General features: G+C 43.4%; 1 protein-coding gene across 3 annotated transcripts in view; it reads left to right on the forward strand.

Annotated features, from left to right (window-relative positions):
- INPP5A (inositol polyphosphate-5-phosphatase A) overlaps positions 1-26,109 on the forward strand; it is a 193,204-nt gene that overhangs the window by 101,361 nt on the left and 65,734 nt on the right. For all 3 annotated transcript variants that reach the window (XM_032694962.1, XM_032694961.1, XM_032694963.1), the window contains exons 7-8: positions 7,068-7,120; positions 11,554-11,673. In XM_032694962.1, coding sequence (XP_032550853.1) covers positions 7,068-7,120; positions 11,554-11,673 — 173 coding nt within the window. The remainder of the gene's footprint in view (positions 1-7,067; positions 7,121-11,553; positions 11,674-26,109) is intronic.

The raw sequence follows: 26,109 nt of genomic DNA on the forward strand, positions 1-26,109 counted from the left end.
CAGAAACACAAGCAGAGCTGAGGGATTTCTTCTACTGCACCTGCAAGTGCAGACCTTGCCTGTAGTTCTTTTCTTTAATTTGCTTTAATTTTCTCATTTTTAACTTCTTAAGAACATCTAGAACATGAGTATTTAATGGTTAACATCTTCCTCAAGCCAAGTGAATAAATTTGTTGAATTCCTGTTACATTTGTGGATCAAACAGGCATGTTATTACTTTAATAAAAGGAAGAACTAAATAAACTTTTTAACTCAATTTAGAATTTGTAAATATACACACTTAGACATATTTACACAGTGCTTGTGGACTCGGCAGAGCATTGCATGAATAGTTACCAGGTTGATGGGGCGAAGATTGACTTTGATACTGAATTATTTATCTTTATATCTCTGTACTGGAAGGGAAACTACTTTTGACATAATTTTGCTAAGCTTTTATCTCCTGTGAATAAACATTTTGAATACTTCCTTGAAGTTAAGTGTTACATCATTTGTTGTAACTTCATTGAAATGAAGTGTTACATCATTTTGAGGGCCCCTGAGGTGGTTCCTCAGATATTCATTCCTCCCCTTTCGGGAGGGAGCTGTAGCAGTGTCTGGGACTGGCAGTGTGAGCAGGAGCCGAGTAGGGCTGAGAGTGATGTGACTGCAGTGAGAGCACTGCACGGTGTGGTCAGTGCTGCCATCCCACCTCAGAGCACTAGGACAAGTTATGGATTGCTCATTGATACCCAGGGAGAGTTATTTCCTCCCTTGTTTCACTGCTTGTTTCATCCTGAGACTGGCAAAGCTGTAACTTGTTCAACATTGTTTATTACCCCTTTTACATCAACAATTCTTCACAGTCTCTTGGAGCAATAGTGGATTCTCAGGGCTTTCCCACACATTTTTGTGGAGCAGCGATTGTGTTCATTCCTTGTGAGTGCTCAGGAATCAGGTGTTCCCACATTTGCCTGAGCATCAGCAGCTTCTCCATTGGATACACCCTCCAGTGCTGCTTTTGGGACAAGCCTGTGGGGTCCAGAACCCAATGAGCAGCTAAATCCCTTTGGAGGCTCTGACACCTTCACACTGGTCTCATTGTTCCAGTGCCTTAAATTACTGTTCTGAGCAGAAAGCACCATGTTCTGATTGTCAGGGATAAACAGGAAAGAGAAAACCCACCAATATGCGCTATTAAGACATGAACAAATCCCTGAAGCACTTAGAATGTGAAGTTCTGTTCCTGCCCTCAGCACAATTCCTGGGAATGGTGTTGTAACCAGACAAATGGAACAGGCTGAGGGATTCACCCAAGCTGTTGCAGAGCTTTGCACAGAGGGAGAGGAAAGGGATGCAGACTATCCAGGACTGCAATGATGGGAACAGCAGCAGATCCCTCCTGCAGCTCTGTGACTTGCTGTGCTCACCTGTGACTGTGCTCACCTGGCTGCCCCTGGCATGGGCCAGCCCAGTGTATTTCCATGAGACCTGCAAAGCCAGAAAATAATTGCGGTGATATTCAGACTATGCTGTTTCTGTTGGAGACTGGAGACCAAAGAGCCTCTCAAACACACAGACACAGCAACAGCAAAAACAGGGACATAGTTTGGTTCTCATACACGTTTCTATTTCTAAAGCTAAAATTAATCTTGTTATCCCCCCTTTTTCTTCCTAGACAAATGTTGATAATAACAATGCTAATTAAAAGGCCACTAAATAATGTGTATTTTGGAAATTTAGGTTGACCCAGCAGGAGGCATGAGCAGTTTATCTGCCTGAACATTGTATTGACATGTTCTTGTGTGTTTTAGCCAGACCTCACATATCACATTTGCAATTTTTTGTGTGAGAAATGGTTTAAGACTGATTTCTTTTCTTTTTATTACTGCTGCTTAAAGATGATCTAAAAGTAATTACAATGATTGAGTCATAATGCAATTCAAAATAATTACAGCCCACTGCATATAAAACTAACAAAACTTTCTCCCTTGATTTATGGGTCCTCTTGGCGAGGCATAAGCCTCAAATGATGCCTCTGGGAGCAACACTCCAGATAATGTTAGGCCATTTTAAAAAAAGCAGATTTGTGTAGTCTATCAGGCCTGAGTAATTTTTTTTTCCCATAGTGAGAAATTGGTTGTTATCATAGATCACAGATACTGCTCAAAGCTCTTATGAAAGATGAATTAATTTCACTAATGCTTTAATGCAAACCTTTCATGGAGGAGGCTGTATGGTGATAACCTTACTGCGGTCTCTCCTTTCTCAATGATGATTTATGTTGTCTTTTAGTAGATGAAACTGCCTGTATTCACAATCCATCTGCTGGCTAAAGGAATCCTATTAACAGAGGATCTGAGAAGGGACTTAATACTCTAAGGTGAAAGATGTGGTATCCCCTTTCTGGGACACGAAGTAGGAATTTTTTTCCTATTTTAAAATGTAGATCCCTCTCTGAGAGCATACAGATGACCTATGTCATTTCCAGCTGGTTTTATGCTGACTTACAGATAGTGGAGCAGGTAGTGACTATTTGTTAAAGTAAAAATAAAGATTATTGCTTTGAAATCTGCAACAAGAAGCAAATTTGTCTTTCCTCCTTCCCAAGCTATAGTTCTTCTATGCATTCTGTTTTCAAAACTTTCTTCTTTCCAAATACTGTGTTTGGAAATATTAAAGCACATCAGTGATCCAGAAATATGAAAGGCCTGTTGTTCAGCTGCAGTTCGTATCTGAGGCTGAGGATGACATTTTTATATGGGAGATGTTGAAAGGTGCTCCAGCTCTTGGGCTGCATTGGGCCCAAAGCCTACAAACCTCTGCATTCCTCATGTTAAATAGACAAGTCATTAATAAGTGAATTATTTATGGAAGTTAAAGGAATTAAATAAATGTGTTCAATTTATGAGTATCTAAAGGCATTTTGCAGATTGAAGTGGGGGAATATACCAGTTACACAGTAAAAGAAGTGTCATTTTATGGTACGGAGGCACAGGTGATGTTCTCCAGTAGGAGCTGCAGCTTCTTCCCGGTCACCCATGCTGGCTTCACCTCAGGCCAGGTAAAAGGCACAAACCCTCATGGTTCTGTCCACCACTTGTTGCTTTTTGGCAATGACACAGACTGGAGCATTGCACAGAACCAATGACTTCCAATAGTTACAAAAGCAACTGATCTAAGGAAAGAAAGGAAGTAATTTTGGGGTAGGAACTGCATTCTGCATTGTTTTTGTGGTAAGTAGTCATAATACAGCTCATTTCCTGGCTAGTTGAACACTGAGTGTGTTGGGAGCACATGGAACACGGGTCCTGCATGAGGCTCTGAGGAGGAGGAGTTCTCACTGAGGCCATGAAGGCCTGTCAGTGCTGAGCATTGCTCGGTGCTGTCAGTGTTTGGCCAATTCCTGCTCCAGGTTTCCCCTGGAGCTGTGGTGTTCCTTTAAGGAGCTGCAATTACACCACAGTCATCACCACTTTAATATGTCTTTCCTTCATGCCCTGCTTTGTATGGTTGAATAAACCCTTGCTGGGTCACTATTTAATTTGATATGGTCCCTCTCAGTAAAATGATGGAGAAAAGATGAATTAAGGCTCTGTGCTGGTCATTATCAATCATGGTTTGTGTGCATTACTTATTGCTCACAGTGCTTTTTGACATTAGCCCTCTCTAACCTCTCTCTTCATGTTAATGCTGTCTGGAGGTCCTTTCCTCCAATGTAGCAGGGGTTATTTATGTAGGTGGTGGTTCTGGGGGGTTTTAAAAGGTCAGCACGATCTCCTCAGAGACTCTATTCACAAAGGAAAGGCTGGCAGAATATAACTACCAGTTTTCAAATGGTGATTTTTAAAAAATATTTTTTTTTGTGCGGACTTCTGATAGTGAGGTATCAGAACCTCCTTTACAGTGGTTATAATACATTGTTGGGAAGTGGCCTCTCAGATGTACCACTGCCCTTAAACTCATATTCACAGTGCATGTGTGAGGAAACAAACACCGAGCTCTGGTGAGAAATTCTGTGTTTTACCATGTCACGAAATACAAATTGTGTTGCAAATACCTTTTCACTGGCTTGTGTTAGCATAGGCTTGTGTTAAACAGCCAGGCAGCAATGCCAAGGGCTGGGCACACTGTGTGCTGGTACTTCTTGTCTTGGTGAGGTGTCGGGGATAGAACTAGAGTGGGGTCCTGTGGGTGCCTTGAATCAGATTTCACATTCCAGTCAGATTCCAGATGCTGCTGGAGAAGTGGATTAGGATTGACAACAGGACTCTGGGTCCCAGACACTTTGGTTACACAAAACCATAAAGTAGTTGTACGTGCATGAGCCTGTGGCAGCAGGCAGGGCACATCCAAGGGAGAAGGCATCTGGCTGATGTCAGTGAGGCTCCCCCTGCCCTCCTGAAAGACTGGGAAAACACGTCACATCCATTGTCAGGAAGTGTCCCAGGTGGCATCTCCTCAGGCATGGAAAGCTGACAGAGCAAATCTTCCTGGATGACCAGTTGCATGGGGAAGGGGCATGCTGTGGATATTGTAGGCATTGACTCTAGCAAGGACTTCAAATGCAGTCTGTCACAGTGTCCTGGAAGCCCAGTTGGTGACACCAGCTGGGAAAGTTGGCCAGCCCCCAGGGTTATGGGGTGGTGACAAAGTGCAGCTGGCAGCTTGTTGCCAGTGGTGTTCCTCAGGGGTTGATGCTGGGATTGTTACTATCCTACTCCTCTGTTACCAGCTTGGACAGCAGGATGGAGCACACACTCAGCTTGGCTGTGCTCAGTCTGGGGAGCTGTCAGTGTACTGGAGGGCAGGGATGCTGTGACAGGGACTCCAGCAGGCTGGAGGGAACCTCATGGAGTTCAGCAAAGAGTAATGCCAAGCCGTGTCCCTGGGGCAGGATGACCTCACAAAGTGCTGCAGGCTGGAGGTGACTGTCCAGAAAACAGAGAAAGGCACGGATCTGATTGGACAACAAGTTGAAGATGTGCTTGGATGGAAGAGAAGGCCACCAGCATCCCAGGAAGGAACTCCTCCATCAATTTGGCACTCCAAGGCCACATCACATTTATAGTGTCTTGTTTGGGAACTCCATACCAGGCAAACATGGGCAGAGGGGAGCAAGTGTAGCTGAGGCACCTCTGGGGCTAGAGCAGGGGATGTGGAAGGAGATGCCAGAGAGCCTGTCTGTGCCACCAGGAGAGGGAGGGGACAGGTGCTTCTGGGTGTGCAGAAACAGGACAAGGGACAGCAATCAGCAGTGGCAGTAAGGGAAAAGCTGACTAAATCTGGGAGAAGCTTTCACCATGGGGATAAACAGCAGAAGACAGGGCTAGACAGGCTGTGGAATTACTGTCCTTGGTGATGCTCAAAGCCCAAGTGGATGTGGCTCTAAGCAACATGGTCCTGCTGGTCCTGTTTTGGTGTTGCACCTTTTGAATTACCTGTCATGTTGCCAAAGAGGAAAATAACAAATGAAAAATGTCAGCTTGATCAAAGACATTATCTTGGGCCACATCATAGGCTTGGACTGCTTGATTTTTAGTTCTGTGTATTTTTCTTCAGTATTTAAAAGTTCGGTGTAGTTATTTTTAAGAAGGAAGTGACAGAGCTTCCTTTTTTCGATTGAGATTAAATTTGATCCAGTTTTCAATGCTTTTAGCATTTAGCTTTCTTATTGGTTTGCTTTTGAATAAGTGTTGACATCTCAACTTGTAACTGTGCCCTCGTGATCATCACAGAAGAGACCTTACTGTGAAGAGACCTTACTGGATTGTAGGATTTGTGGTTCAGCCATGGATCCTGTTAGGAAGGTTTGCAGTGTTTGCCTTCCAGTCCCCTGATTGACCAGGGCGAATGCAGGACCTGCAGAAGAGGCTATTTTTCACAGTTTAAAAGAAAATATTTGCCATAAAGTAGATAATTATTCAAAATATAATTATTATTGTGGTGTATCTGGTTGGCCTTGGCTACAGACATTGTGCTTGTGCCTGAGGGGAGAGGGAGATGGGTCCCTGTTCACTGAGGGGTGGTCAGACCAGGCTGGATGGGGCTCTGAGCAACTTGGTCTAGTGGAAGGTGTCCCTGCCCACAGCAGGGGGTGGAATGAGGTGGGCTTTAAGGTCCCTTCCAACTCAAGCCATTCTGGGATTCTGTTTCTCATTCTAAGACAGCCCAGTTGGGGTTGATGGGGCCCCTCACTGTCTCAGCAGTGTCTGAGACTGAGGACTGTCAGTTCACAGAGGGGGAGAAAATACACCTGACCAGTGCTCCAGGGGTGGTACCTCTGCCAGGGTGGGCTCTGCTGGGACTGGCACTTTATTTGCAATAAGGAATTGCAGTCATTTGCTACAAAATCATTGGCACCATTGTTTAGGCCTGTGTGGTGCACTATTTATTCTCAGAGCACATTAGCCTAGCCCAACATGCATTGTTTACAGGGAATAAATAGGACTCAGAATCATGTCTTCTTGTGGGAGGCTGTAATTTGTGGCAGTGGCTCAGGAGTGGTGCTGAAAAACCCCTTTTGCTGTATCATAAGTGCCATGTGTGGGCATGAGCTGATTTGTGGCTTTGTCACTGACAGTGCAGTTTTGATGGATGTAATGTTTTACCATTATTTAAATTCCCCTTAACTTTTATAGAAATATAGGGTGGGTTGGCTCAGCAGGAGAAATAGCTTTCTAGCAGATCTCATTCATTTTAATTTGATGTAAATCTCTGATGACATTTTACAGTTCAGGTAAAATTGCAAAGAGGACATTTGTGCATAGGCGGTAAGAATTTGCTGGTTTAGGCTAAGCATAAATACAGTTGTAAAGCTTTCCTGTTTGGTTATCTTTCATCTATAAACAAGTGCCAGGGCTTATATTAATTTTATACATGTTTATAAATGCTGCAGAACCAAAAATATAAATAATTCTGGGATTTATAAAAGACACAATATCTGTTTTCAGGGTACTTCAGTTTGTGTTCAGTGCTTCTTGGTTACAGTGTATGGATGAGCTCTGTTTTATTTTGTTCTCTGTGTCAGTATGTTTCACAGTAATCCTCTACCTAAAGTGACTGGCTCTTCTTTGCATATTTTTCAGTGCAAGTGGTCCAGAAAAGGTTTCATTCGAACAAGATGGTGTATTACTGACTGGTAAGTTGCATCTTTAAGTTGTTTCTTATTACATGTGTATTATGTGTGGGTTTGTTAACAACTGCTTCAAAGGAGGTACTTCCACGTGTGGATTGGTCTGTTCATAGAGCAGGTTGGTTCCAAACAGTTGCTTTATGATCAGTTGAACACACAGCGTTCAGTAATGCTGAAACAGGCTCCCCAGGGCAGTGGACATAGCACCAAGCCTGACAGAGCTCAAGGAGCATTTGGATGATACTCTGGGGCACATGGTGTGACTCTTGGAGATAGTCCTGTGCAGGGCCAGGAGCTGGACTTGATCATCCTTGTGGGTCTCTTCCTTCCAACTCCGCAGACTCTGTGATTCCGTAAGCTGTGAAGATGCGTAACCAGATGTGGTATCTCTGCTCACACAGAGCATGAGGGTGGGACCGGTCGGGTCAGAGGAAGCTCCTGATGAGGAGAGGTCAGACAGGTTGGTGCCTGTGAGCAGAGCCAGGAGTCAGTCCCAGTGTGGCCCCCAGTGTCCCCCACTGTGCTCTCTCCACACCTGGTGCTGCCCAAGGTTGGCAGTGTCTCACCTGGGCCAGAGGGTGTGCAGCCCTCACCTCTGGGATCTCTGAGGAAAGAGCTTGTTCTCTAGGCACTCTTTAATTCCAGTTTCCACTGAAGTCAGTGGAGGGACTTGACCCTTAAGGCATGCAGCTTTTTTAAACCAATTCCTCCTGTATTGTTTTTACAGGAGCAGAATTTTTCATTTGTTGTGTTCAGGTCAGGATTCCCATTTTAAGCCCAAGGTACGGTCTGTTCTGTGCGAGGTTGCTTATTTTCATCCTAGAGTGGAGTGAAGCAGCTGGCAGCCCAGTGCTCCCTGGTAGGGCTGGATGGAGGGGCACAGAGAGCAGACAGCACCTCTTACCTGTGCACTCAGGTGCTGAGCAACCACCCCACCGAGCTGGACGTGATTATGTGGGATGTCACCTGGCTGCCATCAGAGCAGAGCGAGTTCCTCATCAGATGTGCTGTGCAAGTCTACAGAAGGATCAAACGTTTTGTTGTAGGGATCAGGCAACATCCTGGAGATGTGGGGCTGAGGGGAGCAAAGAACCAGCAGAAGCAGAACAGCACTGTGGTGTTAGGGGCTGATTGCTGCCTTTGAGGAGCAGTGCCCCCGAGTGCTAACAAGGGGTATATCTCAGAGGCTGTTTGCCATCTGTGTTTGAAATTGCTGTCTTTAATACCAGTAAGAGTAGTAACAGTAATAATGTATATTGAGGGGGCAGCTGATTTTCAAAACACTATACCTGAGGGAATCTGGAAGTCTTCCTTACCTTAAACCAAGGAGAGCTCAGTAAACTCACAGGTATTTGTTGATGTTACAGTCACATACATTTATGTGAACCTTCAATGCTTTTCCTTACTCCTGTGGTTGTTTCATGTCTTAAAATTGTAAGTTTGTGTTAATGTTCACACAGGCTGAATTTTGAGTGCTGAACAGTGTTCTTGCTTGTTGGCATAAGCATGTTTATTAGATTAAGCAGTTTGTGCAAACTGAGAAAGCAGCAGGTTTTCTCCTTCCATAGACTTTTGACCCTGAAATTGGGCAGGCAGCTGTGGGATAACCTAGGTTCATGTTAATTTTTCAGATCCATATGCAAGGCATGTGATTCCAGCAGTAGAGTTGTGCAGAAGTGGGTATTTAGCACCAGTCACTGATGTGGCCTTTGCTCTTGTATGATGACTTGTCCAGGTTCTGTCTCTCCTGTCCTCTTGGATTTCCTCTTTGCTGAAAAATAATGTGAATTTATCTTTAGGCCTTTCCAAGAAAAAAATGTCCTTCAGAGACAGATTTAAAGGCAGTGTTTTCTTGTGGGGGATACTATAAAAGGGCAGTCCTTGGAAGGAGCAGTCTGTAAGGGATGTTTGAATCAGATCATACATGGTGCTTGTGCCTGCCTGGGGTGTGGGGCAGTGAGGGTTTTCCTGGTCTGTGATGAGCTGAGCCATGGTGGTAGTTCTGTGCCTGGAATAGTCTTATAATCTGTGATTATGATTCATAGGATGTAATGAGAAGTTTCTAATGAGAAGTTGAAGGGGCAAGTTATTGTGAACAATATGTGGAGAATGAAAATCAAACACTATACAGGGGGTTAGAAAATACACCTAATGAGGTCTGAGCGTATAATGTGACTGTTCAGGGTGTGATGAGTGTTTGCACCCAGTCTCTGTGCATATGAACAAAGTTTTGGCCATTTTCATAATCATGGTTTTTGATCAGTACACTTCTACATTCTAATAGGTCAATAGATATATATCCCAAACACTTGTTGTTAGTACCTCTGTGTGAGTCCTTGAGGGGAGCTGTGCATTTTCCCTGCCCAGGAAAATGTCATTATAGAATGTACCTCATGCCAAGAACACTGGGTTCCCAAAGATCCAGAAAAGTGACCTTAACAGACTTCAGGGAACTGTCCTTTTTCCCCCTCAGTGATTCAGCGAGCTGCCCCAGTTGAGTTTCTCTGTGAATCCAGATTTTCACCTCCATTATTCTTCATTAACTTATCTTTAGTGTGGACAAAGAACTAAAGAATCTTGAGGCACCCCCAAGTTTTCACATTAATTAGAAATGGAAGAGAACTACGTAACTATGTGCACTTTCATTTTGACTTTTTTTTTTTTTTACTATCTTGACTATAAGGGGGAGGTATTTATTTCTATTCCAGTAATTCTCAGTGTTTTAATAGGTGCAAGATAGTGCCCTGAATGCGTTGCAGTCTTAAATACAGTTTGCATGCATAGTTCGTATTTGGTAGAGAGAATGGAGTAGAGAATACACTTACAAAATTTAGGTAGGGCACCAACCTTGGGAATGTTTGCAAGTATATCAGAGGTCAGAATCAGCAACCACAATTGTTTTGATATTTTTGAGGAAGTAGTATTGGAAGATGAATGTCAGGGAAGTGCACAGCATTGCACTTTGAGAGGAGAATTCAAAAGCAGCAATACAATTTGGGGAATAACTGACTCATTACCCCTGCTGTAGAAAAGGATCAAGGGAGAAAGAATTTAATATGGCTCATTATTATCTTACTGAGATGTGTTAATAGATAGATCCTGTGAAGGACATGAAGGGGAAAGACATGGTAATTATTTACCTGAGTGCTGCCCAGGCCTGTGATAGAGTGCTCTGTCTGGCTTTGAGTGCTGTGCTTTAGGTGCACTTGGAAAAAGGATAGGAGAGTCAGGAATGGTGGGAGTATTTGAGTAGAGAGTGAGAACACTTGGCTGGATGCACCAGGGAGACTGGGTGCTGTCTTGTCAGCCCTGCAGAAGGGGCAGAAATCAGTTTAATTTGCAGGAAAACAGGTAATATGATCAAAGTTTGAGTTTAAGGACAGGGAAATTGTAGGTGGAAGGTCTGTCATCAGTTTTAAGAACAAGCCAGCTTTAGGCACATGGAGATGGGTTATAGATACCTTCACACATGAAGCGAGCTGGTGACATGGGAACCTCCCTGTCCTTCAGGGATTCTTCCTGTTCATCCTTCAACCAACAGGGCTGGACATCTCAAGCCATCATGTTGTGTAATTCTGTATTTTGGTAGAAGTGTAGTGGTTCTACTTCCTCTTCAATGTGAGTTCAGTGGGCAGGATGTGCTGTTCCCTGGAGCCAGATACCTCCCCCAGGATCTCTGGCAGAGCCCTTCATGCTGGGTGACCTATGTGTCTGACTGTGCTTGCTGTTCTCACTACCATCATTGCTGTGTCCAGATCCATTCCCAACTCCGTCGTGGTCTGGGAACCTCCCTGAGCACAGCTTGGGGATCCTGCTGATGCCTCTCTGGGCCAAAGCCTGTCCATGTTCTCACTACCAGGCTGTGGGTGGGCTTAGGGGACTTGTCTGGGTCCCACAGGCACGGCCCGAGGGAAGCAGCCTGGGTTCTCTTCCTAGCTGGGTGTGTTATCTTGGCATTCTCCACACAGGGGCACATAAGGAGTTGCAGTGACGTGATTTAGCCTTTAACATCGTTAACCTTCTCCTGTCAGTAGTTTTTCCTGTTGTTTATTGCAAAGCCACAGTTCTACTGGGCATTTAAATGCATCTTTGTAAACTGGAAGTTGCTTATTTACATATTCAGTTGTGGTTTAAGAAGATGTTAGTGAGAGGGTACTGCCTGATTTCTGGACTTGTAACTGACAAATAGCTTCTCATTTTCATGTTGTGCATACTGTACTGATGGAGTCTTACCCATGGATGACCTGTCATTAGCTTGATGCTAGTCTGACAATTTTCTGATGATGATAGCTTAACCTGCTAAGTTTGTGTGAGTAAATATTAAGGTAACATTAGAGCGAATACAGTAAGTGTTGTTATGTTAAATGCTTTGCTGATGCAAGAAATGTTTTTTTTCTTTTATCCTGAATCATTTTATTTTTTTTCCTTTTTTGTCATAGTGCCTTTGACTTGGTAAACATTCATCTTTTCCATGATGCTTCCAATTTAATTGCTTGGGAAACAAGCCCATCGGTTTACTCAGGAATACGGCATAAGGCTCTTGGCTATGTACTTGATAGGTATGTATTAGCCTTTCCTGGCCTCTCTCAATCTCTGTGTTCGTAAGCAGCTATGAAAGATGTTTCAAATGGCACACTCAGAAATGTAGAGGTTTTTATTCTGTCACCTAAAAATGGTTACTACTTGCCAGAGTTTTTTCTAGACAGTGCCAATTGGAGATCACTTTATGACACTCATTCTTTAAAGGCAAATTACTGATTTGGGAGAACCGCTCTGAAGGCACCAGAAGTTGCAGAGTAGAAAGAAGGTTTATTTTTTTAATGTGCTAGTTGATTAGCTTCTCTTTAGACTGTGTGGCATCTAATAAAGCTGCCATTCAAATGCATTTTCAGTTGCAGAATAACAGACTAATTCCAGTTGGACGGGACCTCTGGGAGTCCCTTGTTCATCCCCCTGCTCAGAGCAGGGCTGGCTTCATCAGCAGATCGGGATGTTCAAGGCCTGTCCAGCTGAGCTTTGAGCAACTCCACACATTTTGGTTTGTAGCTCCTCTGGGCCATCCACTGCTGTGTTTGACTACTCTCACTGAGGAACTTTCTGTCCCTATTATCCAGCCAGAATTTTCCTCAAAGCGGTTTGTGTCCATCACCCCCATCTTTTGGCATGCACTGCTGAACAAAGTCTGGATCTGTCTTTTCTGTAACTACCAAATAGATAAAGCCAGCAGCAGAGTCCTCTGCAGACATCTTTTCTGTAATCTGAACAAACCTGGCTCTTTCAGCCTCGCCTCGTGGTTCCCTGCACACAGAGCTGGTGGTGCTTTAATCTCCACACTGACTGGGTGCAGGAGGCAGCTCATCTCAGCAGCCACGCAACATTTGTGTGCAGCCACCACTGGCATTAATTAAATTACCACATCAGTTATAATGGTATTACAGAGTGGTTCATCTGATGAGTGCTACAATATAGAGGAGAATCCCCAAAATACCCAGCAACTTACAGCTGCCCTAATTAGAAAGTCAGAAAAAAGACAGCTTTTTCTTGAGTAAGAAAAAAATGTTTCTGTGTGGGCACTGATGTGTTGGCAGAATAAGCAGGTATTTCTCTTAGGAGGTGTCGCTTGGCTTCATCTTTGCCTGAGAAGTAGAGCTTTAACTTGTCTCTTGAGAGTGGCTGTGGCATTCACTGCGATCTCTGGCATAATGGGGTGCTTAAAACAAACTGCTGAGGCTGGAAGGAATAGAACCAGGGCACTTCCTGTGCAGTTTTCCTGCCCCAATCCCTACTGTCCATTGTGCCATAGGGTGCTGGGTTTGAAGGACTCTGCAACAAGACCCTCAATGAGTGTGGGGCCGCTGCTGCCTTTTCCTGGAGCAAGGGCTGGGCAAGGGAAGCCCAGATGGTGCCACCAGTGCCCTTCTCTGGAGAGAGGCCTGGGCTGGTGTCACCTCTGCTGTTCCTCAGAGTGAGCCCTGGAGGGGGTCCCAGCCCAGCCAGGGGTCCTAGCCCCATCCATTGCCCATCACAGCCCATCAGTCAGGGCCACATGGGTGACAAGGGCCGGTCCCTTGGTGGCTCAGGGGATGGAGCACGTGCCCAGGACTTGTGGGCAAGTGCTGCCCAACACAATCTGCTGTGCTGCTGCCTTCTGGCAGCTGCTCGCAGCCTCCCTGTGCGTGGCAGAGGCGGGAGGGATCCCCATCCACAAGCAGCTGTCAGCTCTCCTGGCTCTCTCTGTCACCAGCCTGGAAGTTTCAGATGCTCCTGAGCCATACCAGGTTATGTGTTGGAAAATATCTCGTGATTTTTTCCTGTGTAGCTTTTCACTGAAAAAGGTTTTGAAACATGGAGTCTAAATGCCTTTCCAAACACAGTCTCTCCCAAGTTTCCTCCTTCTCAGTGGTTTTCTCTTCTGTGAGGGCCAGCAGGTGGGATAGCAGAGCCTGCCTTTCCCCCAGCAGGGGGCTGAGCAGGAATTGCTCTAAACAGGAATTTACCAGCACACTGGGGGTGATCCAAGGATGAGCAGGAAAAAGCCGATATGTCTTCTCTTGCATCACTTGCAAACTGCTCAAAGCATCAGAAAACGGTGGAGGCACTGGGAAGGTTTGCAAATACATAGCATGTATATAAATATAAATACATAAAAGTTCCCTGATCTAGGGGACAGGGGCACAGGAAGATCAGGATCTACTCTCAATGCAGTCTGCGATGCAGATTCTTCAGTTCTGTTGCATAGAGCAGTGTGGGAAAGGCCTATTTCCATTTCATTTTTCCTTGGATCCATTGGTCTCCTCTGCTTGTCTTATGCTTTGCATGAGGGAAACCTGTGCAACCCCTTTGCATTATTTATTGCACACTTGTTTGCAGCATACAGTGTGCTTCATTAGCTAATTTTGGCTTTGGACCTCCCACGATGCCCTGGCAAGGGTAAGGTAATAGACTGTAGTATTAGTGTCAGCTGTGGGTCAGGGATGTCACGACGGTATATCATTAAAATGTGACACTGCCAAAAACTGCCCCGACTCCCCTGTCCTTAGAAAAGGAGCCCTTGGATTTTGGGTTGCCCAGTGGCACAGCGAGCTCGCCGTGGATGAATTGTCCATTCTGAGGGAGCAGCCAGCCGCAGATCCGGACCTCCACAGAGCAGTGATGGGCTGGCGGGCACAAAGGGGGAGTTCTGTAGCGCAGTGAATAATGGGAAGCCCCTTTCATCGGCAGGGGTAACCTTTTGGCAGCCACCAGCACACTCTATTCTGATCTGCTGATTGGGGAGGACAATACACTGAAGCTCACTTTGAATGAATGCTGCCACCAACAGTGTCCCCATTCAGGGGCTTTGGGAACCATCTTTGGCCATTGTCCACCAGCACTCCCTCAGACAGCAGGAAAAGGGAAAGTGAGAACAGCTATAGGGGAAAAGTACTTCTTTTCTTGGCTTTAATCTCTCTTTAAAGCTTCATAGATCTACATTTCCAGCTGAGCTACTGGAACTATGCAGTGTCAGATAAATACAGAAGAGAGAGGTTTCAAGCTGAGCTTTCAAATCCCCTTATCTGCATGAACTAATAATGCAGATTTAGTGCTGTTAAAAACAGAGACTGATAAGTCTTTTCCTTTAAAGCCTTTAAACTGCTAAAGAGCATTTAACAGCGATGCAGTTCAAACCCAGTGAACAATGCTGAGAAGGAAAACAGTTTAATGAGCTAAACCTTCACTGAATGAAACAGAAACACCTTCTCACAGTTGATTTAGGTCACTGTGGGAGTCAGTGAAAGCGCAGTTGTGTTCATGCTGCATCTTCATAAACATGAGTTACGTACAGCCTTTCATCTGGGCAACAGCTACCACAGGAGTTTGGGATGCAAACCAGAAAAGGGTTTGCAAATAAAGCTCAAATGAATCAGTTTAACTGTTCAGATTGCCAGGGAAGTTGTTTTCCTCAAAATTATTTTAACATAGGGTTTAACACATAGGCACGAAGCTGCACGACATCCCAGCATTTCTGAGCAGGGGAGGGGTTGGGGGGGAAACAAAAGAAAAAGCATCGAGTGAATGATTTAAAGTTGCACTAAAACTTTTCTCCTGGGGGAATCTGTTAATAATCCTAATAGCATGTTTGGGGAGTAGAAAGCTTTGTTCTTTTAGTTTGAAGCTAAATCTGCAGTGATTTAACTTTAATAGCTTAAAAAATTAATTAAATAGCAAGAACATTGTTAAAGGCACTGGTATGTGCTGAGGCAGATTGAATTTGATATTTGCCATTTAGCAAGGGAGAAGAAGATACGGAGTCAGATGGATGCCTTAAAGACCAGGAGAGTTGGAATCATACTGGTGTTAAGCAAATATTTGCTTGTATCTTTACGAATACAGTGTGTATGTAGAATATTGAGGTGTGTAATGAGTCTCTGTCAGCACCAATGTAAACCCCAACTGAACTCCCAGAAATCAGTTAGGTTGTTCCAGGTAGACACAGGTACAATAAAAACTGAATTTGCTTTAAAATGAGAATATCTGCTTTGTATCTTGTGGGGCAAAAACTTTCTTCTGGGCCCATTTTGGATAATTCCCATGTACAATTAGCCCTATTGGCATAATACTTGCTTTTTTGTATTTTCTGAAGTTAGAGGGTGTAAGCTCTAAGTGAGAGTAGGAGAGGAAATGTAGTTTACATTTTAGTTTAGTCTTTCATGCATCTGCTGTAATTAATGCATGTGCATATGTCATATTAATTAATCATATTGGCATATTAGTCATGTCCTGTGGCCACTTGCTGGGGAAAAGTGCCGAATGCAAGAGCCGGGCTGGGGAATGAGGAGAAGCTGCAGGCCCGGGCCCTTTAACAGTGTGAAGGAGAGTTTGGGAAGGGCAGGACGTGAGGTGTTAGCCTGATCTGAGGCTCTTGGCGTGTCAGCCATCTAAACTTCCTGAAATTATCTCGAGCATTCAGATCCATAAAATGAATGTGGTTTTTTTTAAAGAAAGTGACAGTGCTCTTCTGTTTTCCTATTGAAATGTTCCCTGGCCTAGTTCAACAGAAACATTTTTACATTACAACTGTGAAATCTTGGCATAAAGCTCCCCTTTGTGCCCTTCATTATTTTCTCACAAATATAGTCCATTGTCACATAGCTGAAGTTAATTTGATCAACATTGGGACATTTAACTTTTATGTCTGGTCAAAGGAGCTGTTTCATGCTCATTTTGGGTATTCAAAAGAAATGATTGCCAGAAAAATAATGTTACTATTAACAATTCAGAGCAATTAGTTTCCCAGGGAGAGGCGATGTGATGCACCGGCTCCACACAACTATTCTTTGTCATTTTATGGATGCTCATCAGTCAACTGTCACCTCTTCTCAAAGACCCATCCAATCTAAATGTTTCTCTTTGGGCTTTTCCCAGAACTAGCAGCTGAATGAGCAAAAGAAAAGCCACTTAGTTTCTAGGCAAAGGGAAACTTCACTCTAAAGATCTGGGTCATTTGGAAAGATCCTTGGAGCAGCTAGCTTTCCAAGAGTTTGGGATGGTTTTTTGGTTTGTTTTGGAGTTTTTTATTTTTAGGTTTTTTTTTTTTGCTTTATTTGTTTTTTGCAACAGTGATTTTAACATGTGCCTTTAAATGTTTAGTGAAATTTCTGTGTATTCGGATAGAAAGCACTCCCAGGGCAAATAAACCTTCCAGTCAAATGTCTTCTAACAAAGGTTTAAACCCCTGGATCACATTCAAATCGACAGCTTTTCATTAAACACCCGAGGTTCAGCTCATTAATATTCGGTCATCCCCCCCTTAAACTAAGGTTAAGTGCTCTCAAAATTAGTGTGTTTGAATAATATGCTCTTTAAAGAGTAAATCCAGCAAAATTGTGTTGTTACTTTCAGCCTGTCAAATACAGCCAAAGACACTTTTCCTTGCTTCTTGTTTTTCTTCTGGCTTGAGCTTTTGCATCTTTGATGCAGTTGTCAAAAACTGAACTCATGTGTCCTTCCTCTTTGCGCAGACATATTGTGAATTTTTTTAGATTATATATTTAGCAGAAAAATAATTTTGTATTTTATGCATTATAATGGAAAGTATACATGAGTATAATTTTAAGGACACAATAAATACACTTCCATATTAAGTGAATATGATGATTTCTCGTTGTCCTAGTCAGTATTTTTGCCTTTAATATGTTATTTTCAAGATTTCCTTTTTGGTATTAATTAATCAATTAATTGGCATTAATTAATAGTACATACAATGTATTTTAAATAAAAGGGAATTGTACTCATCTTAACATCAAGTTTTCTTCATTCTTTCTGTTTTAAAAGCCACTTTCACTAAAACTCAACAAGTTTAAGACAAGAGAAAACGCTAAGTTGTGATGTTCTGTTGCTTTTCTCTTGCCCACACATGTATTTTATTTACAATAATCATATATACCACACGGGTACAAGAACTATTTGAAAAGGAAAAAAAGAATAGTTGCCATGACAATGGTAACTTTTTTTTTTCTTTTCTTTTTGGCATTAATTAATAACTAAACAGCTTGTTAATAAATTTTCAGCATTTTTCAGATGGGAAAGATCTGGGTTTTTTCTCTCATGGTAAATCTATGTAAATAATAGCATGTTTGGAAACAAAGATCTGACATCCAAAATCCAGAACTCTTGCAGGTGTCACACAGAAAGGTGTCACTTAAAGAAAAAATAGGGTAGATACACTAAGCTAGTCTTTACTTTGCCTGCCCAGTGTGGATAATTGTGGCTCTTTTGGAAGAAATGCTGCAGGTAAAGCTCTGAGGGTTCCTGGAGGGGTTTCCAACAGTTGTTTTCCCACCCAGTCCCTGTGCAGCAGCGTGGGTGTGGGTGATGGCAGTGAGGGACTGTGTGGGTGTGTGTGACGGCAGTCCAGGATTGTGTGAGTGTGGATGTGGGTGATGGCAGTCAGGGATTGCCTGGTCTGGGGCTGATCTTGCAGCACTCAGAGCCTCCACCTCATCCTCCCTAAGGACTCTACTCCTTTTTGCCTGTTTTTCAGTAACAGGATCTCCCAGAGCTGCCCTGTTGGCTGCTGTGTCTTTCTAGTGGAGGTTGGGTGTGCTGTAACGCAGTCCCACTCCCAGGAGCATGAGTGCAATTAAACACGCCATGGAAGAAAAGAGAATGCCTCTTAAAAAAGAAATGGCTGCAAATAACTTGTTGCCTGCTTGATTTTGCTCAGAAAATGGCTTTCTATGAGAATGTGCAGAGTGTGCCACATTCTCATTGAGTTATATTTTCTCTTTACTGTAATTTATTCCTTAGAGAGCCTGGAGCTGGATGAAGAGCAGTCATTAGTGTCCAGCTAAAGGTGACACTGACATAGCATCCATTGTGGTTTGTGCCTTTTCAAATCTCCTATCCTATAGCCATATGATCTTCCAGGGTAGCTATGATTCAATTAAGAAGAATCTATATGGGCTGTTGATCCAATTCTTATTCATTTGCAGAGAAATGAAAATAAATTGCTATTGTGATTTTATTTACAATGCTGGCTGTGAGCTGATGCTATGAGCTAGTAGTTATAAAATGGAGAAATGGTTGAAAGAGCCCCATTCTGCTCCCGTTGGAGCCTGTGGGCACCAGGCCAGTAGTCACCTTGGACATTTTGACCGCCATAGAAAGGTTGGAGCACTGTGGGAGGAGGCTGTGGGCTCTTCATCCTGTGTTCGATGTCCTGAAAAGATTCAGATCCTCCCTAACAGGGAAGTACCCAGATGTGAGGCACAGAACTTCCAGCCACTCGTCTGCCTCTACAAGAGCTGGAGAGGTTGTAGCTGTCTGGGCAGATGTTGTTTGTGGCTGGAAAAGTCAGTGGTTGTGGCTGCCTCACCTGTTATGGAGCTTCTTTATCTTCATTCCGTCGGTGTCGATTTTAAGACACAGCCAAGGTGATTCAGTTTCTCACTTCAGCAAGGAAGCAGGTCCTTCTGCTTCTCTATCTACTAGAATTTTCTTTGTTCAAACCTGGTGTTGACAGCTCTAACTTTTTTGATCACTGTGCTCTTTGGAAAGAGGGTTGTTCCCTTCTCTTTAGCACTTCAAATGTTTCTGTCACATCATCCCTGTTTTTTTCCCTCTCTTAGCTCAGTGCTCCACTGTAGTGCGATTTTCAAAAGGATAATGTAAAATTGATTGCTCGTGAGCTTTTTTCATCACTGAGCATTGTTTAGTCCCTTGCAACTGAAGTCTTTCTGGGTTTGAGTCATTTGTATTGCCCTTTCCTAGAAGCAGTTGGGTTTATTTTCAATTCACAGTCCTCCTGAGCCCAGCTGTTCCCCTGGCCAGGCCAGTGGGAGCCTGCAGGTCTCCGTCGCTTGCAGTGCTCCATGGGTGACATGGCCAGTGTTGTCACCATCCACTACCCACACAGCCATCACAGGAGGTGGGGCTGGGAAATATGCTTGTTGCAGGTCTGGCAAGACCCAAATCTGGCAAAATTCCTTAACTATCCCACTGCCGTTCCCATACAGGAGCGGTTCAGGGCAGACAGTGCCTCTGGTCTGAGTTTTCCTACATTTGTCACAAAAAATACTTTTCCCAGCCTTAAGAAGTTAATGGATTAGTATCCCACTGCTGCATATCCTAGTTATTTCTGGCTCACTATTGCACTTTTGACACTGAGCACAGGATTTTGGCTTTGCTCTCCACATCCAAGCCCTGTGAGAATTGCAATGTCTCAATGCAGATGAAGATCCAGCAGTTACCTGCTGCCTGCTGAGCACCAAGTGTCACCAAAACTGAAGAGCTCAGAAGATGTGCAGAAGGATGTTAATCTTCCATGATAAAGTAAAGGAAGATTCAAAAAACTGTACAGTTTCCCTGGTTTCTTCTTGTAGTTTCTCTTACATCAGCTGAAGAGCACAAAATATCTTTGTGTGATAACGCCGGTGCTGTAGCACTGTGTTGTCCTGTAGCAGAATTGACAACTCCTTACATCATTATCCAGGGCTGCTATTTCATTAGGCGAATGTCAGTGTCAGGTAAGATCATGGGTTTGTCAATATAATGAAAATACCAGTCAAGTGAGGAAAAAGTCACAATTTTCCAGCTCTAAAAATTGATTTTTATTGCTCTTCTTGTAATCCTTTCTTTGGATTAAGTATTTATTATTGATGTGGTCTTTCTTTTAATCTTAATAGCTGCTGACATTGTAATTAATTAAAAAATACAACATTTTTGCCCAAATGGCACTATATTGAAATTAAAAGTGAACATCACATATTAGTTAAACAGTCCTGGCAAATGTCTTGAGTGCTAAGATGATTGCCTAAGCTTCTTGACAATTCCCTTCATCTTGCTGTATGGTGCTTGACCTTTTGAGATGTTTTGGTGTTATTAATAGGTTTTAGCCATTATATCAGAAAGAACAAGGCACAAAAATATTATAAACTTTATCTTTTTAATGACAGTGCTACACCACCTTGGGCATGCCAATGAAGGCAGTTCTGTTAAGGCTTTTGAGGCACACTTAGACAGTCAGTCACCAGGTAACTCGTACTCAGAATTGATGGGGATTTTTCTGGAATTTGTCCCCAAATGTGTATCTGGAATTGCAAACGGGTGCATACTGAGCACCGTCGGGGCTGCAGGAGGGGGATGATATGCGGGACAGGATGGGGTTCTGTTTCAAAGCTGTTTCTGAAACCTCTGCTAGAGGTGGACTCCCCAGGGACCAGCTCTCGAGGTGCAGGTGTGCAAGCTGATCTCCAAGTAAAAGTTAGAAAGGAAAAAGCAATGGAGATAGGAACAGCAAAAGTCTGAACAGCCACACGGTAGTCCTGTGTCTGGGTTGGTGTAAGCCAAAACCTAGGCATCCTCTTGGTCTTCAGTTCCTAGACGTGGCTGTGGCAGGAGAGGGGTTTCATTGTTGTCGTTCCGTGACATTCCACCAGAAGTCACTGCAGGAGCTGTTACTACCTCTGGCATTGGTAGGTCTGTGGAAAAGAAGGTGTGTATAACCTTCTTATCCGTAGGTCACCTCCTGCCTCCAGAGCAGCTCTTGGCTCCCGCCAACAGGATGGCCAAGTCACTTTCTGCATTTTTTTTTTCTTTTCCCACTTTCCAAACATTCCCTGTTGGGGTAAGACCCTCACTGGCCAAAAAAGGTGAGTTGATGATGTCTTTGGCGCTGTGACTCCTGCATGGATGGGGCCAGGGGCCCAGGCTCTGACATCAAGGGTGTGAGTGGCCCCACGTGTTCCCTGAACACTTTACCCAGTGTGAGAGGGTTGTGCAGTCTCCCTGCAGGGGAGGACCCCAGTGCTGCTTCTACTGGCTCAGCTCCACACAGAACCTGTGGTTCCAAGCTCTGCTCAGCTCAGCAATAAACAAGGTGAGCAGGTTCACCAGAGAAATGATGGCCACAACCAGAGTGAGCTGTCCTCTCATCTCTGCATGCTATTTGTGATCTTCATATTACTTTCCTTAGGAGTGGACATTTTATACAGGCAGTCACATGCTAAGATCCCTTCCAACCCAAACTATGTCCTTTCTAAAAGCTTCTATTCTATGTCCTTTGTAAAAGCTTTTGTGCCTGAAACTCCCATGTGTGGCTAATGTGCAGAAAAAAGAGATCGTGGAGAGATGGCATCTTACCCCAGAAGTTGCACAAGGAAGATGTAAGGGCTCATATTAGCTGGTATTTAGCTTAAACACATTTAGTTATTATAAAAATTTGCTCACTGAATAAAATATGGCTTGACCCCTGGATTGTTCCTTCCCAAGAAACGTGACAGTGTCCCTCCTTCTCCCCCATTCAGCCTGCTTGGCAGAGCTGCACGGTTTTTGTTTTGTTTTGTTATGTTATTGTTGTGTTTAAAAAACCCAAAACCCTCAAGGCCCTCTTTTCAGTGGTGTCAAGTTAGGATGAATTGGCCAGGGAGGCATGTTTATAGACTGTGTGAAGAACTTTGTCTTTGTGTGGGAATGCTGGTGACACTGGTATGGCTTGCCTGAATGAACTGCGGTGACGCGGCTAATAAGGTGTCCTGCTGAGCGCCGCCACAGCCTTTCTCAGACCTCCCACCTAATGCCATTCAGCTCCAGCTCAGTGTAGCTAATTTTTCCCATTCCCTCAATTCTTTAGGCCTCCTTACAAACAGAAAAGTCAACTTTCACACCGAGGAGAAGATAAGTGCTTTAGGAAATAATCGTGTAAACAGAATGTTACCTTCTGACCTGATGCTGATACCTTGGTCTGAGACAAAACCCAGCTGGCTATTGCATTAGACATGGCTATTAAAAGAATAATGCTGCTGATCCTCCTTACAAAGTGCCCTGAGAAATGGTTTAGCCAAATCACAGTGCCTCCTGTCACACTGAATCATGTTCAGCTGCTCTCTTCCATGACCAAATTGCTGATATTTATCCACTTCCGTGTCTTTTCCGTTCTTGCCACAGTATGGGAGGGGGAGAAGTATGAAAGCAAGGGGAAGTCAGTCATGTTTCTGATTGTCCTGTTATTTTCTGGCTGAATTTCAGTGCTTTGAAGTGTATATACAGTGTGCCATACAGTGTTTGTAGAAGAGGTGCCTTTCATCAAGTCACTTTAATTGTAAACTACTTTAATGAATTACTTCAAAATAAAGTAAATTACAAAAGGATTTCAGTGATTCCAGTAACACGGACTTGTTCGTTTTAGGATTGCCCTGATTTCTGTTCTCTGCAGCAACTGAAATTAATAAATAGACCCAGATTCCCCAGATTGTATTGAGGAGAAGAGGGATCTCTGCCTCTTCCTTGTTTTAGTCTTGGTAGGGATGTGGCATTTCCTGAGTGTCTTTGAGAAAACTTCCCCTCACAGTCACGTACCTGACACTGCCATCCGGGCTGAGAGGTGTGTCCTTACAGCAGAGTAATTTGGGGTACCCAGGCTCCAGAGCAGATGCTGAGCACGTGCTTCCACCGTGGCATTTGTGTGACCTCTTCCTCGGTCATCTGTGCTCCCATCCCAGCCAGGCTGGTCAGCCCACAATGAAGCTGCTGAGTGGCACAGCTCAGGGAGGTTGAAGGTTTCTCATAATTCTCCTGATGCCCCCAGAATAACAGATGGTTTTGTCACAGGACAGGGTGTCAGGGTGTGCCATGCCAAAAGCTCTGCTGAGGGGAGGGGGTTTGCTCAAAGCCTGACCAACACAGCAGAGCAAGGACATCTCCAGTGCAGACACAGGAGCTTCTTTCTGGGCCTGTAAAACTCTTGCTGATGCCCAACATGAGCCAAATTGCAGCTGTTTGACCGAAATAAGAATTATATGTCTTTATTTTGCAGCAAAGAAATTGCTATAGTAATTTAGCATTAATTTGCACTCTTAGAAGTGACAGTCGAGTTTACTTCTTAAAAAAAGTGTGAACCATGGATTTGACTTATCAAAACATTTGAGCATGTGACTACCTTGGACTGTAAACTGTACTTGAGGTTAAAATTGCTCGAGTGTTTCCTTCTCTTACTGCCCTGTCATAGCTAAAAAGCTCTTCAGCTCTTCGTTCAATTTGTCTGCCTCTTCTCAAAATACAACAAAATGTGAAAAGAAACAGACAGACCCAACTAGTCTAGAAGACATTCAGGATAGAGCTATCATTTAAAAATGTAGAAATGGTTTGAAAATGCAAAATAATTAAGATAATGTGTTCCAGGTGTGAAGAATCTTACCGGTTACCGAGAACTCCTTGTGCAGTTACAAGTTCTGTGTTTGCAGAACTGATAGAAGAGAAATCATCTGCGGTGTTTATAGTTGTACGCTCTAAAGTTTACCAGAGACATCAGTAAGCCCGGACAGGAATATGCTTTCTTCCTGGTGTTGCTGATTTGCCAGATTGAGTTTGTTATATTGATTTCCAAAATGCACAGAAGTAAAAGATCTTTCTGTGGTATGTTCTAAGTGCAAACGAACTCATTTCCCATAAGCGATTCTTTCTTGAACAAGGGCAAAGATTGTGAAGAATCAGGTTTTCAGTTTCATTTGCATTCAGCTTTGGATCCAGTCTGAATGCCTGTCCCTCCTGGTCGCCCTGCACAGGTCACAACAAGCAGCACAGCCAGCAAAGGCATCAATGATCTGTTGTGTGTACTGGCACATAGAGTTGTGGGAGGGAAATATTTGTGGCTTCTGTACAGTCGTGAAATCTCTAACTGAGTCACCTGTTGTGTCATAAGCTATTTAATGTTGTGCAGGAATACAGCCTTCAGTCATCCCTTTGTGATGCTCTGGTAAAAGTTGTTAAAGGAAATGGCACTGGGTCCTCCCACTAAAACCATAGGATTTATGCTGGTTACATGGATTGGCTGCTTACTTTTTATATGATTCAGATTTATCGCTCCATTGAGTGATTCAGGGCAACATTTTTGAAGGACTGTTTGATTTGTGGTTAAAGGAAGGGTATTTTTATAGAAACAAATACCAAAGGAGAGTAACACTGATGTGGAAGCCTTCCTTGCTCATCTGCAAACACTCATTCTTGTTAAAAAAATATGGTCTTCTGAGTTCTCCGTGCCTGTACACATGCTGAACTATGCATGTTGTGGCTCAGAACACAGAAACATGAGGAACAGAGCACTTTTATTTAGTGCTCACCTCAGTTGTGACATCTGCCCTGTGTGTCCCTGGCCAGACTGGCCCCATTTCTGTCCCAGTTCCCTCTGTGCCAGTCCCCCAAGTGCCAGGATATTGCTGTACTCTTCCTTATTGCCATCTCTAGGAGAGTCAGACTCCAAATTCTTGTGCCATTGATTCAGGGCAGCTGTAGGCACCAGGGAATGTTTCGTCACGACAGTCCCAAACTGCAGAAAGTGGTCTGAGATTTGGGAACTCTTGAACTAGTAGTAAGTTCCAAGACAAGGACAGTAGGTTGCATACCTGTATTGAGTTGAGTCAATAAAGGATATTTCATTGTTAGGTACCACAGATCACTTAATGAGTACATAATTGTGTGTATCCCTTGCTGTGTCACTGTTGGGAATTTTCCTGTACACCTGAATTTCACCACCTGTGAAAAGAGATGAGTCAGAAACCACTTGGAGCATTATTGTGGAGAAGTAACATTTAGAGTCTTACTTCAGTCTGGCATGAGACACTCTTTCTGAAATGTCCAACAAGACAAGCTACAAGGAGAGAAACTGGATAAAATTATCAGTTGTAAAGCTGGCATTGATTTGTACTCAAGTCATGTTTAAATCAGGTAATGTGCAGGACTATGAAATGACTGAGTTTTAATTAATTGGTCAGCAGCAGACTAATCAGCTGGTTTGTTCATCAGTTTGGAGGCATTTTCATGGGCTATTTTTGGAACGGTCTGTTTATTTGGAAAATATGTCTTTGCATAATACAATCACAGGCATGGCTCTCATAATCCCAATTTGTTTTAAGAGGCCTTCAATGGACCTTGATGTCATTCCTGCAATATCTGTCATTCCTCTGTCAGCAGTAAATGGCAATGAGCAGAGTCAAAGCTGAAATATGAATCAGGACAGTTGGTAAAGCAAAATCAGTTGTTCTGATGTTTAAATGTGGATCCAATTTTGCAGTGATAGTGTTAGCAAACTGTGACACTGTAAATGGTTTAAGTTTTAAGTTCTTATTTTCCTTCAGTGTGCCATGAGGGCACTAATCAAACTAATGTTTCGTGCAGGTCAGGAGTGACAGGTTTGTCTCAGAGCTCCCTGGGAGCTGACAGTGGGCAATATTTATTAACAGTGCCTGCAATAATCTGTCAGCTGAATGGAGGACTGGAGATTTTCATACCAGAAAAAGTCTTTGCAAAAGATTTTCTTCAAATGATCACTGTCTTAGGCCCAATGCACGCTATGTTTTCCATAGAATAATATTCCTTACATAATAGATTACTGTTGACAAAAGCTGAGATGTTTTCAGAAGAGCAGCAGTATCTCACTGCAGATCCAATGCTGTATCTTTAAAGCTTTGAGAAGTCTAAATGGATGTGATGCATCAGGACTTGCAAAGTGCCTCCTCTCT

This window comes from Chiroxiphia lanceolata, chromosome 8, assembly GCF_009829145.1.
Source record: "Chiroxiphia lanceolata isolate bChiLan1 chromosome 8, bChiLan1.pri, whole genome shotgun sequence".
Classification (NCBI taxonomy): domain Eukaryota; kingdom Metazoa; phylum Chordata; class Aves; order Passeriformes; family Pipridae; genus Chiroxiphia; species Chiroxiphia lanceolata.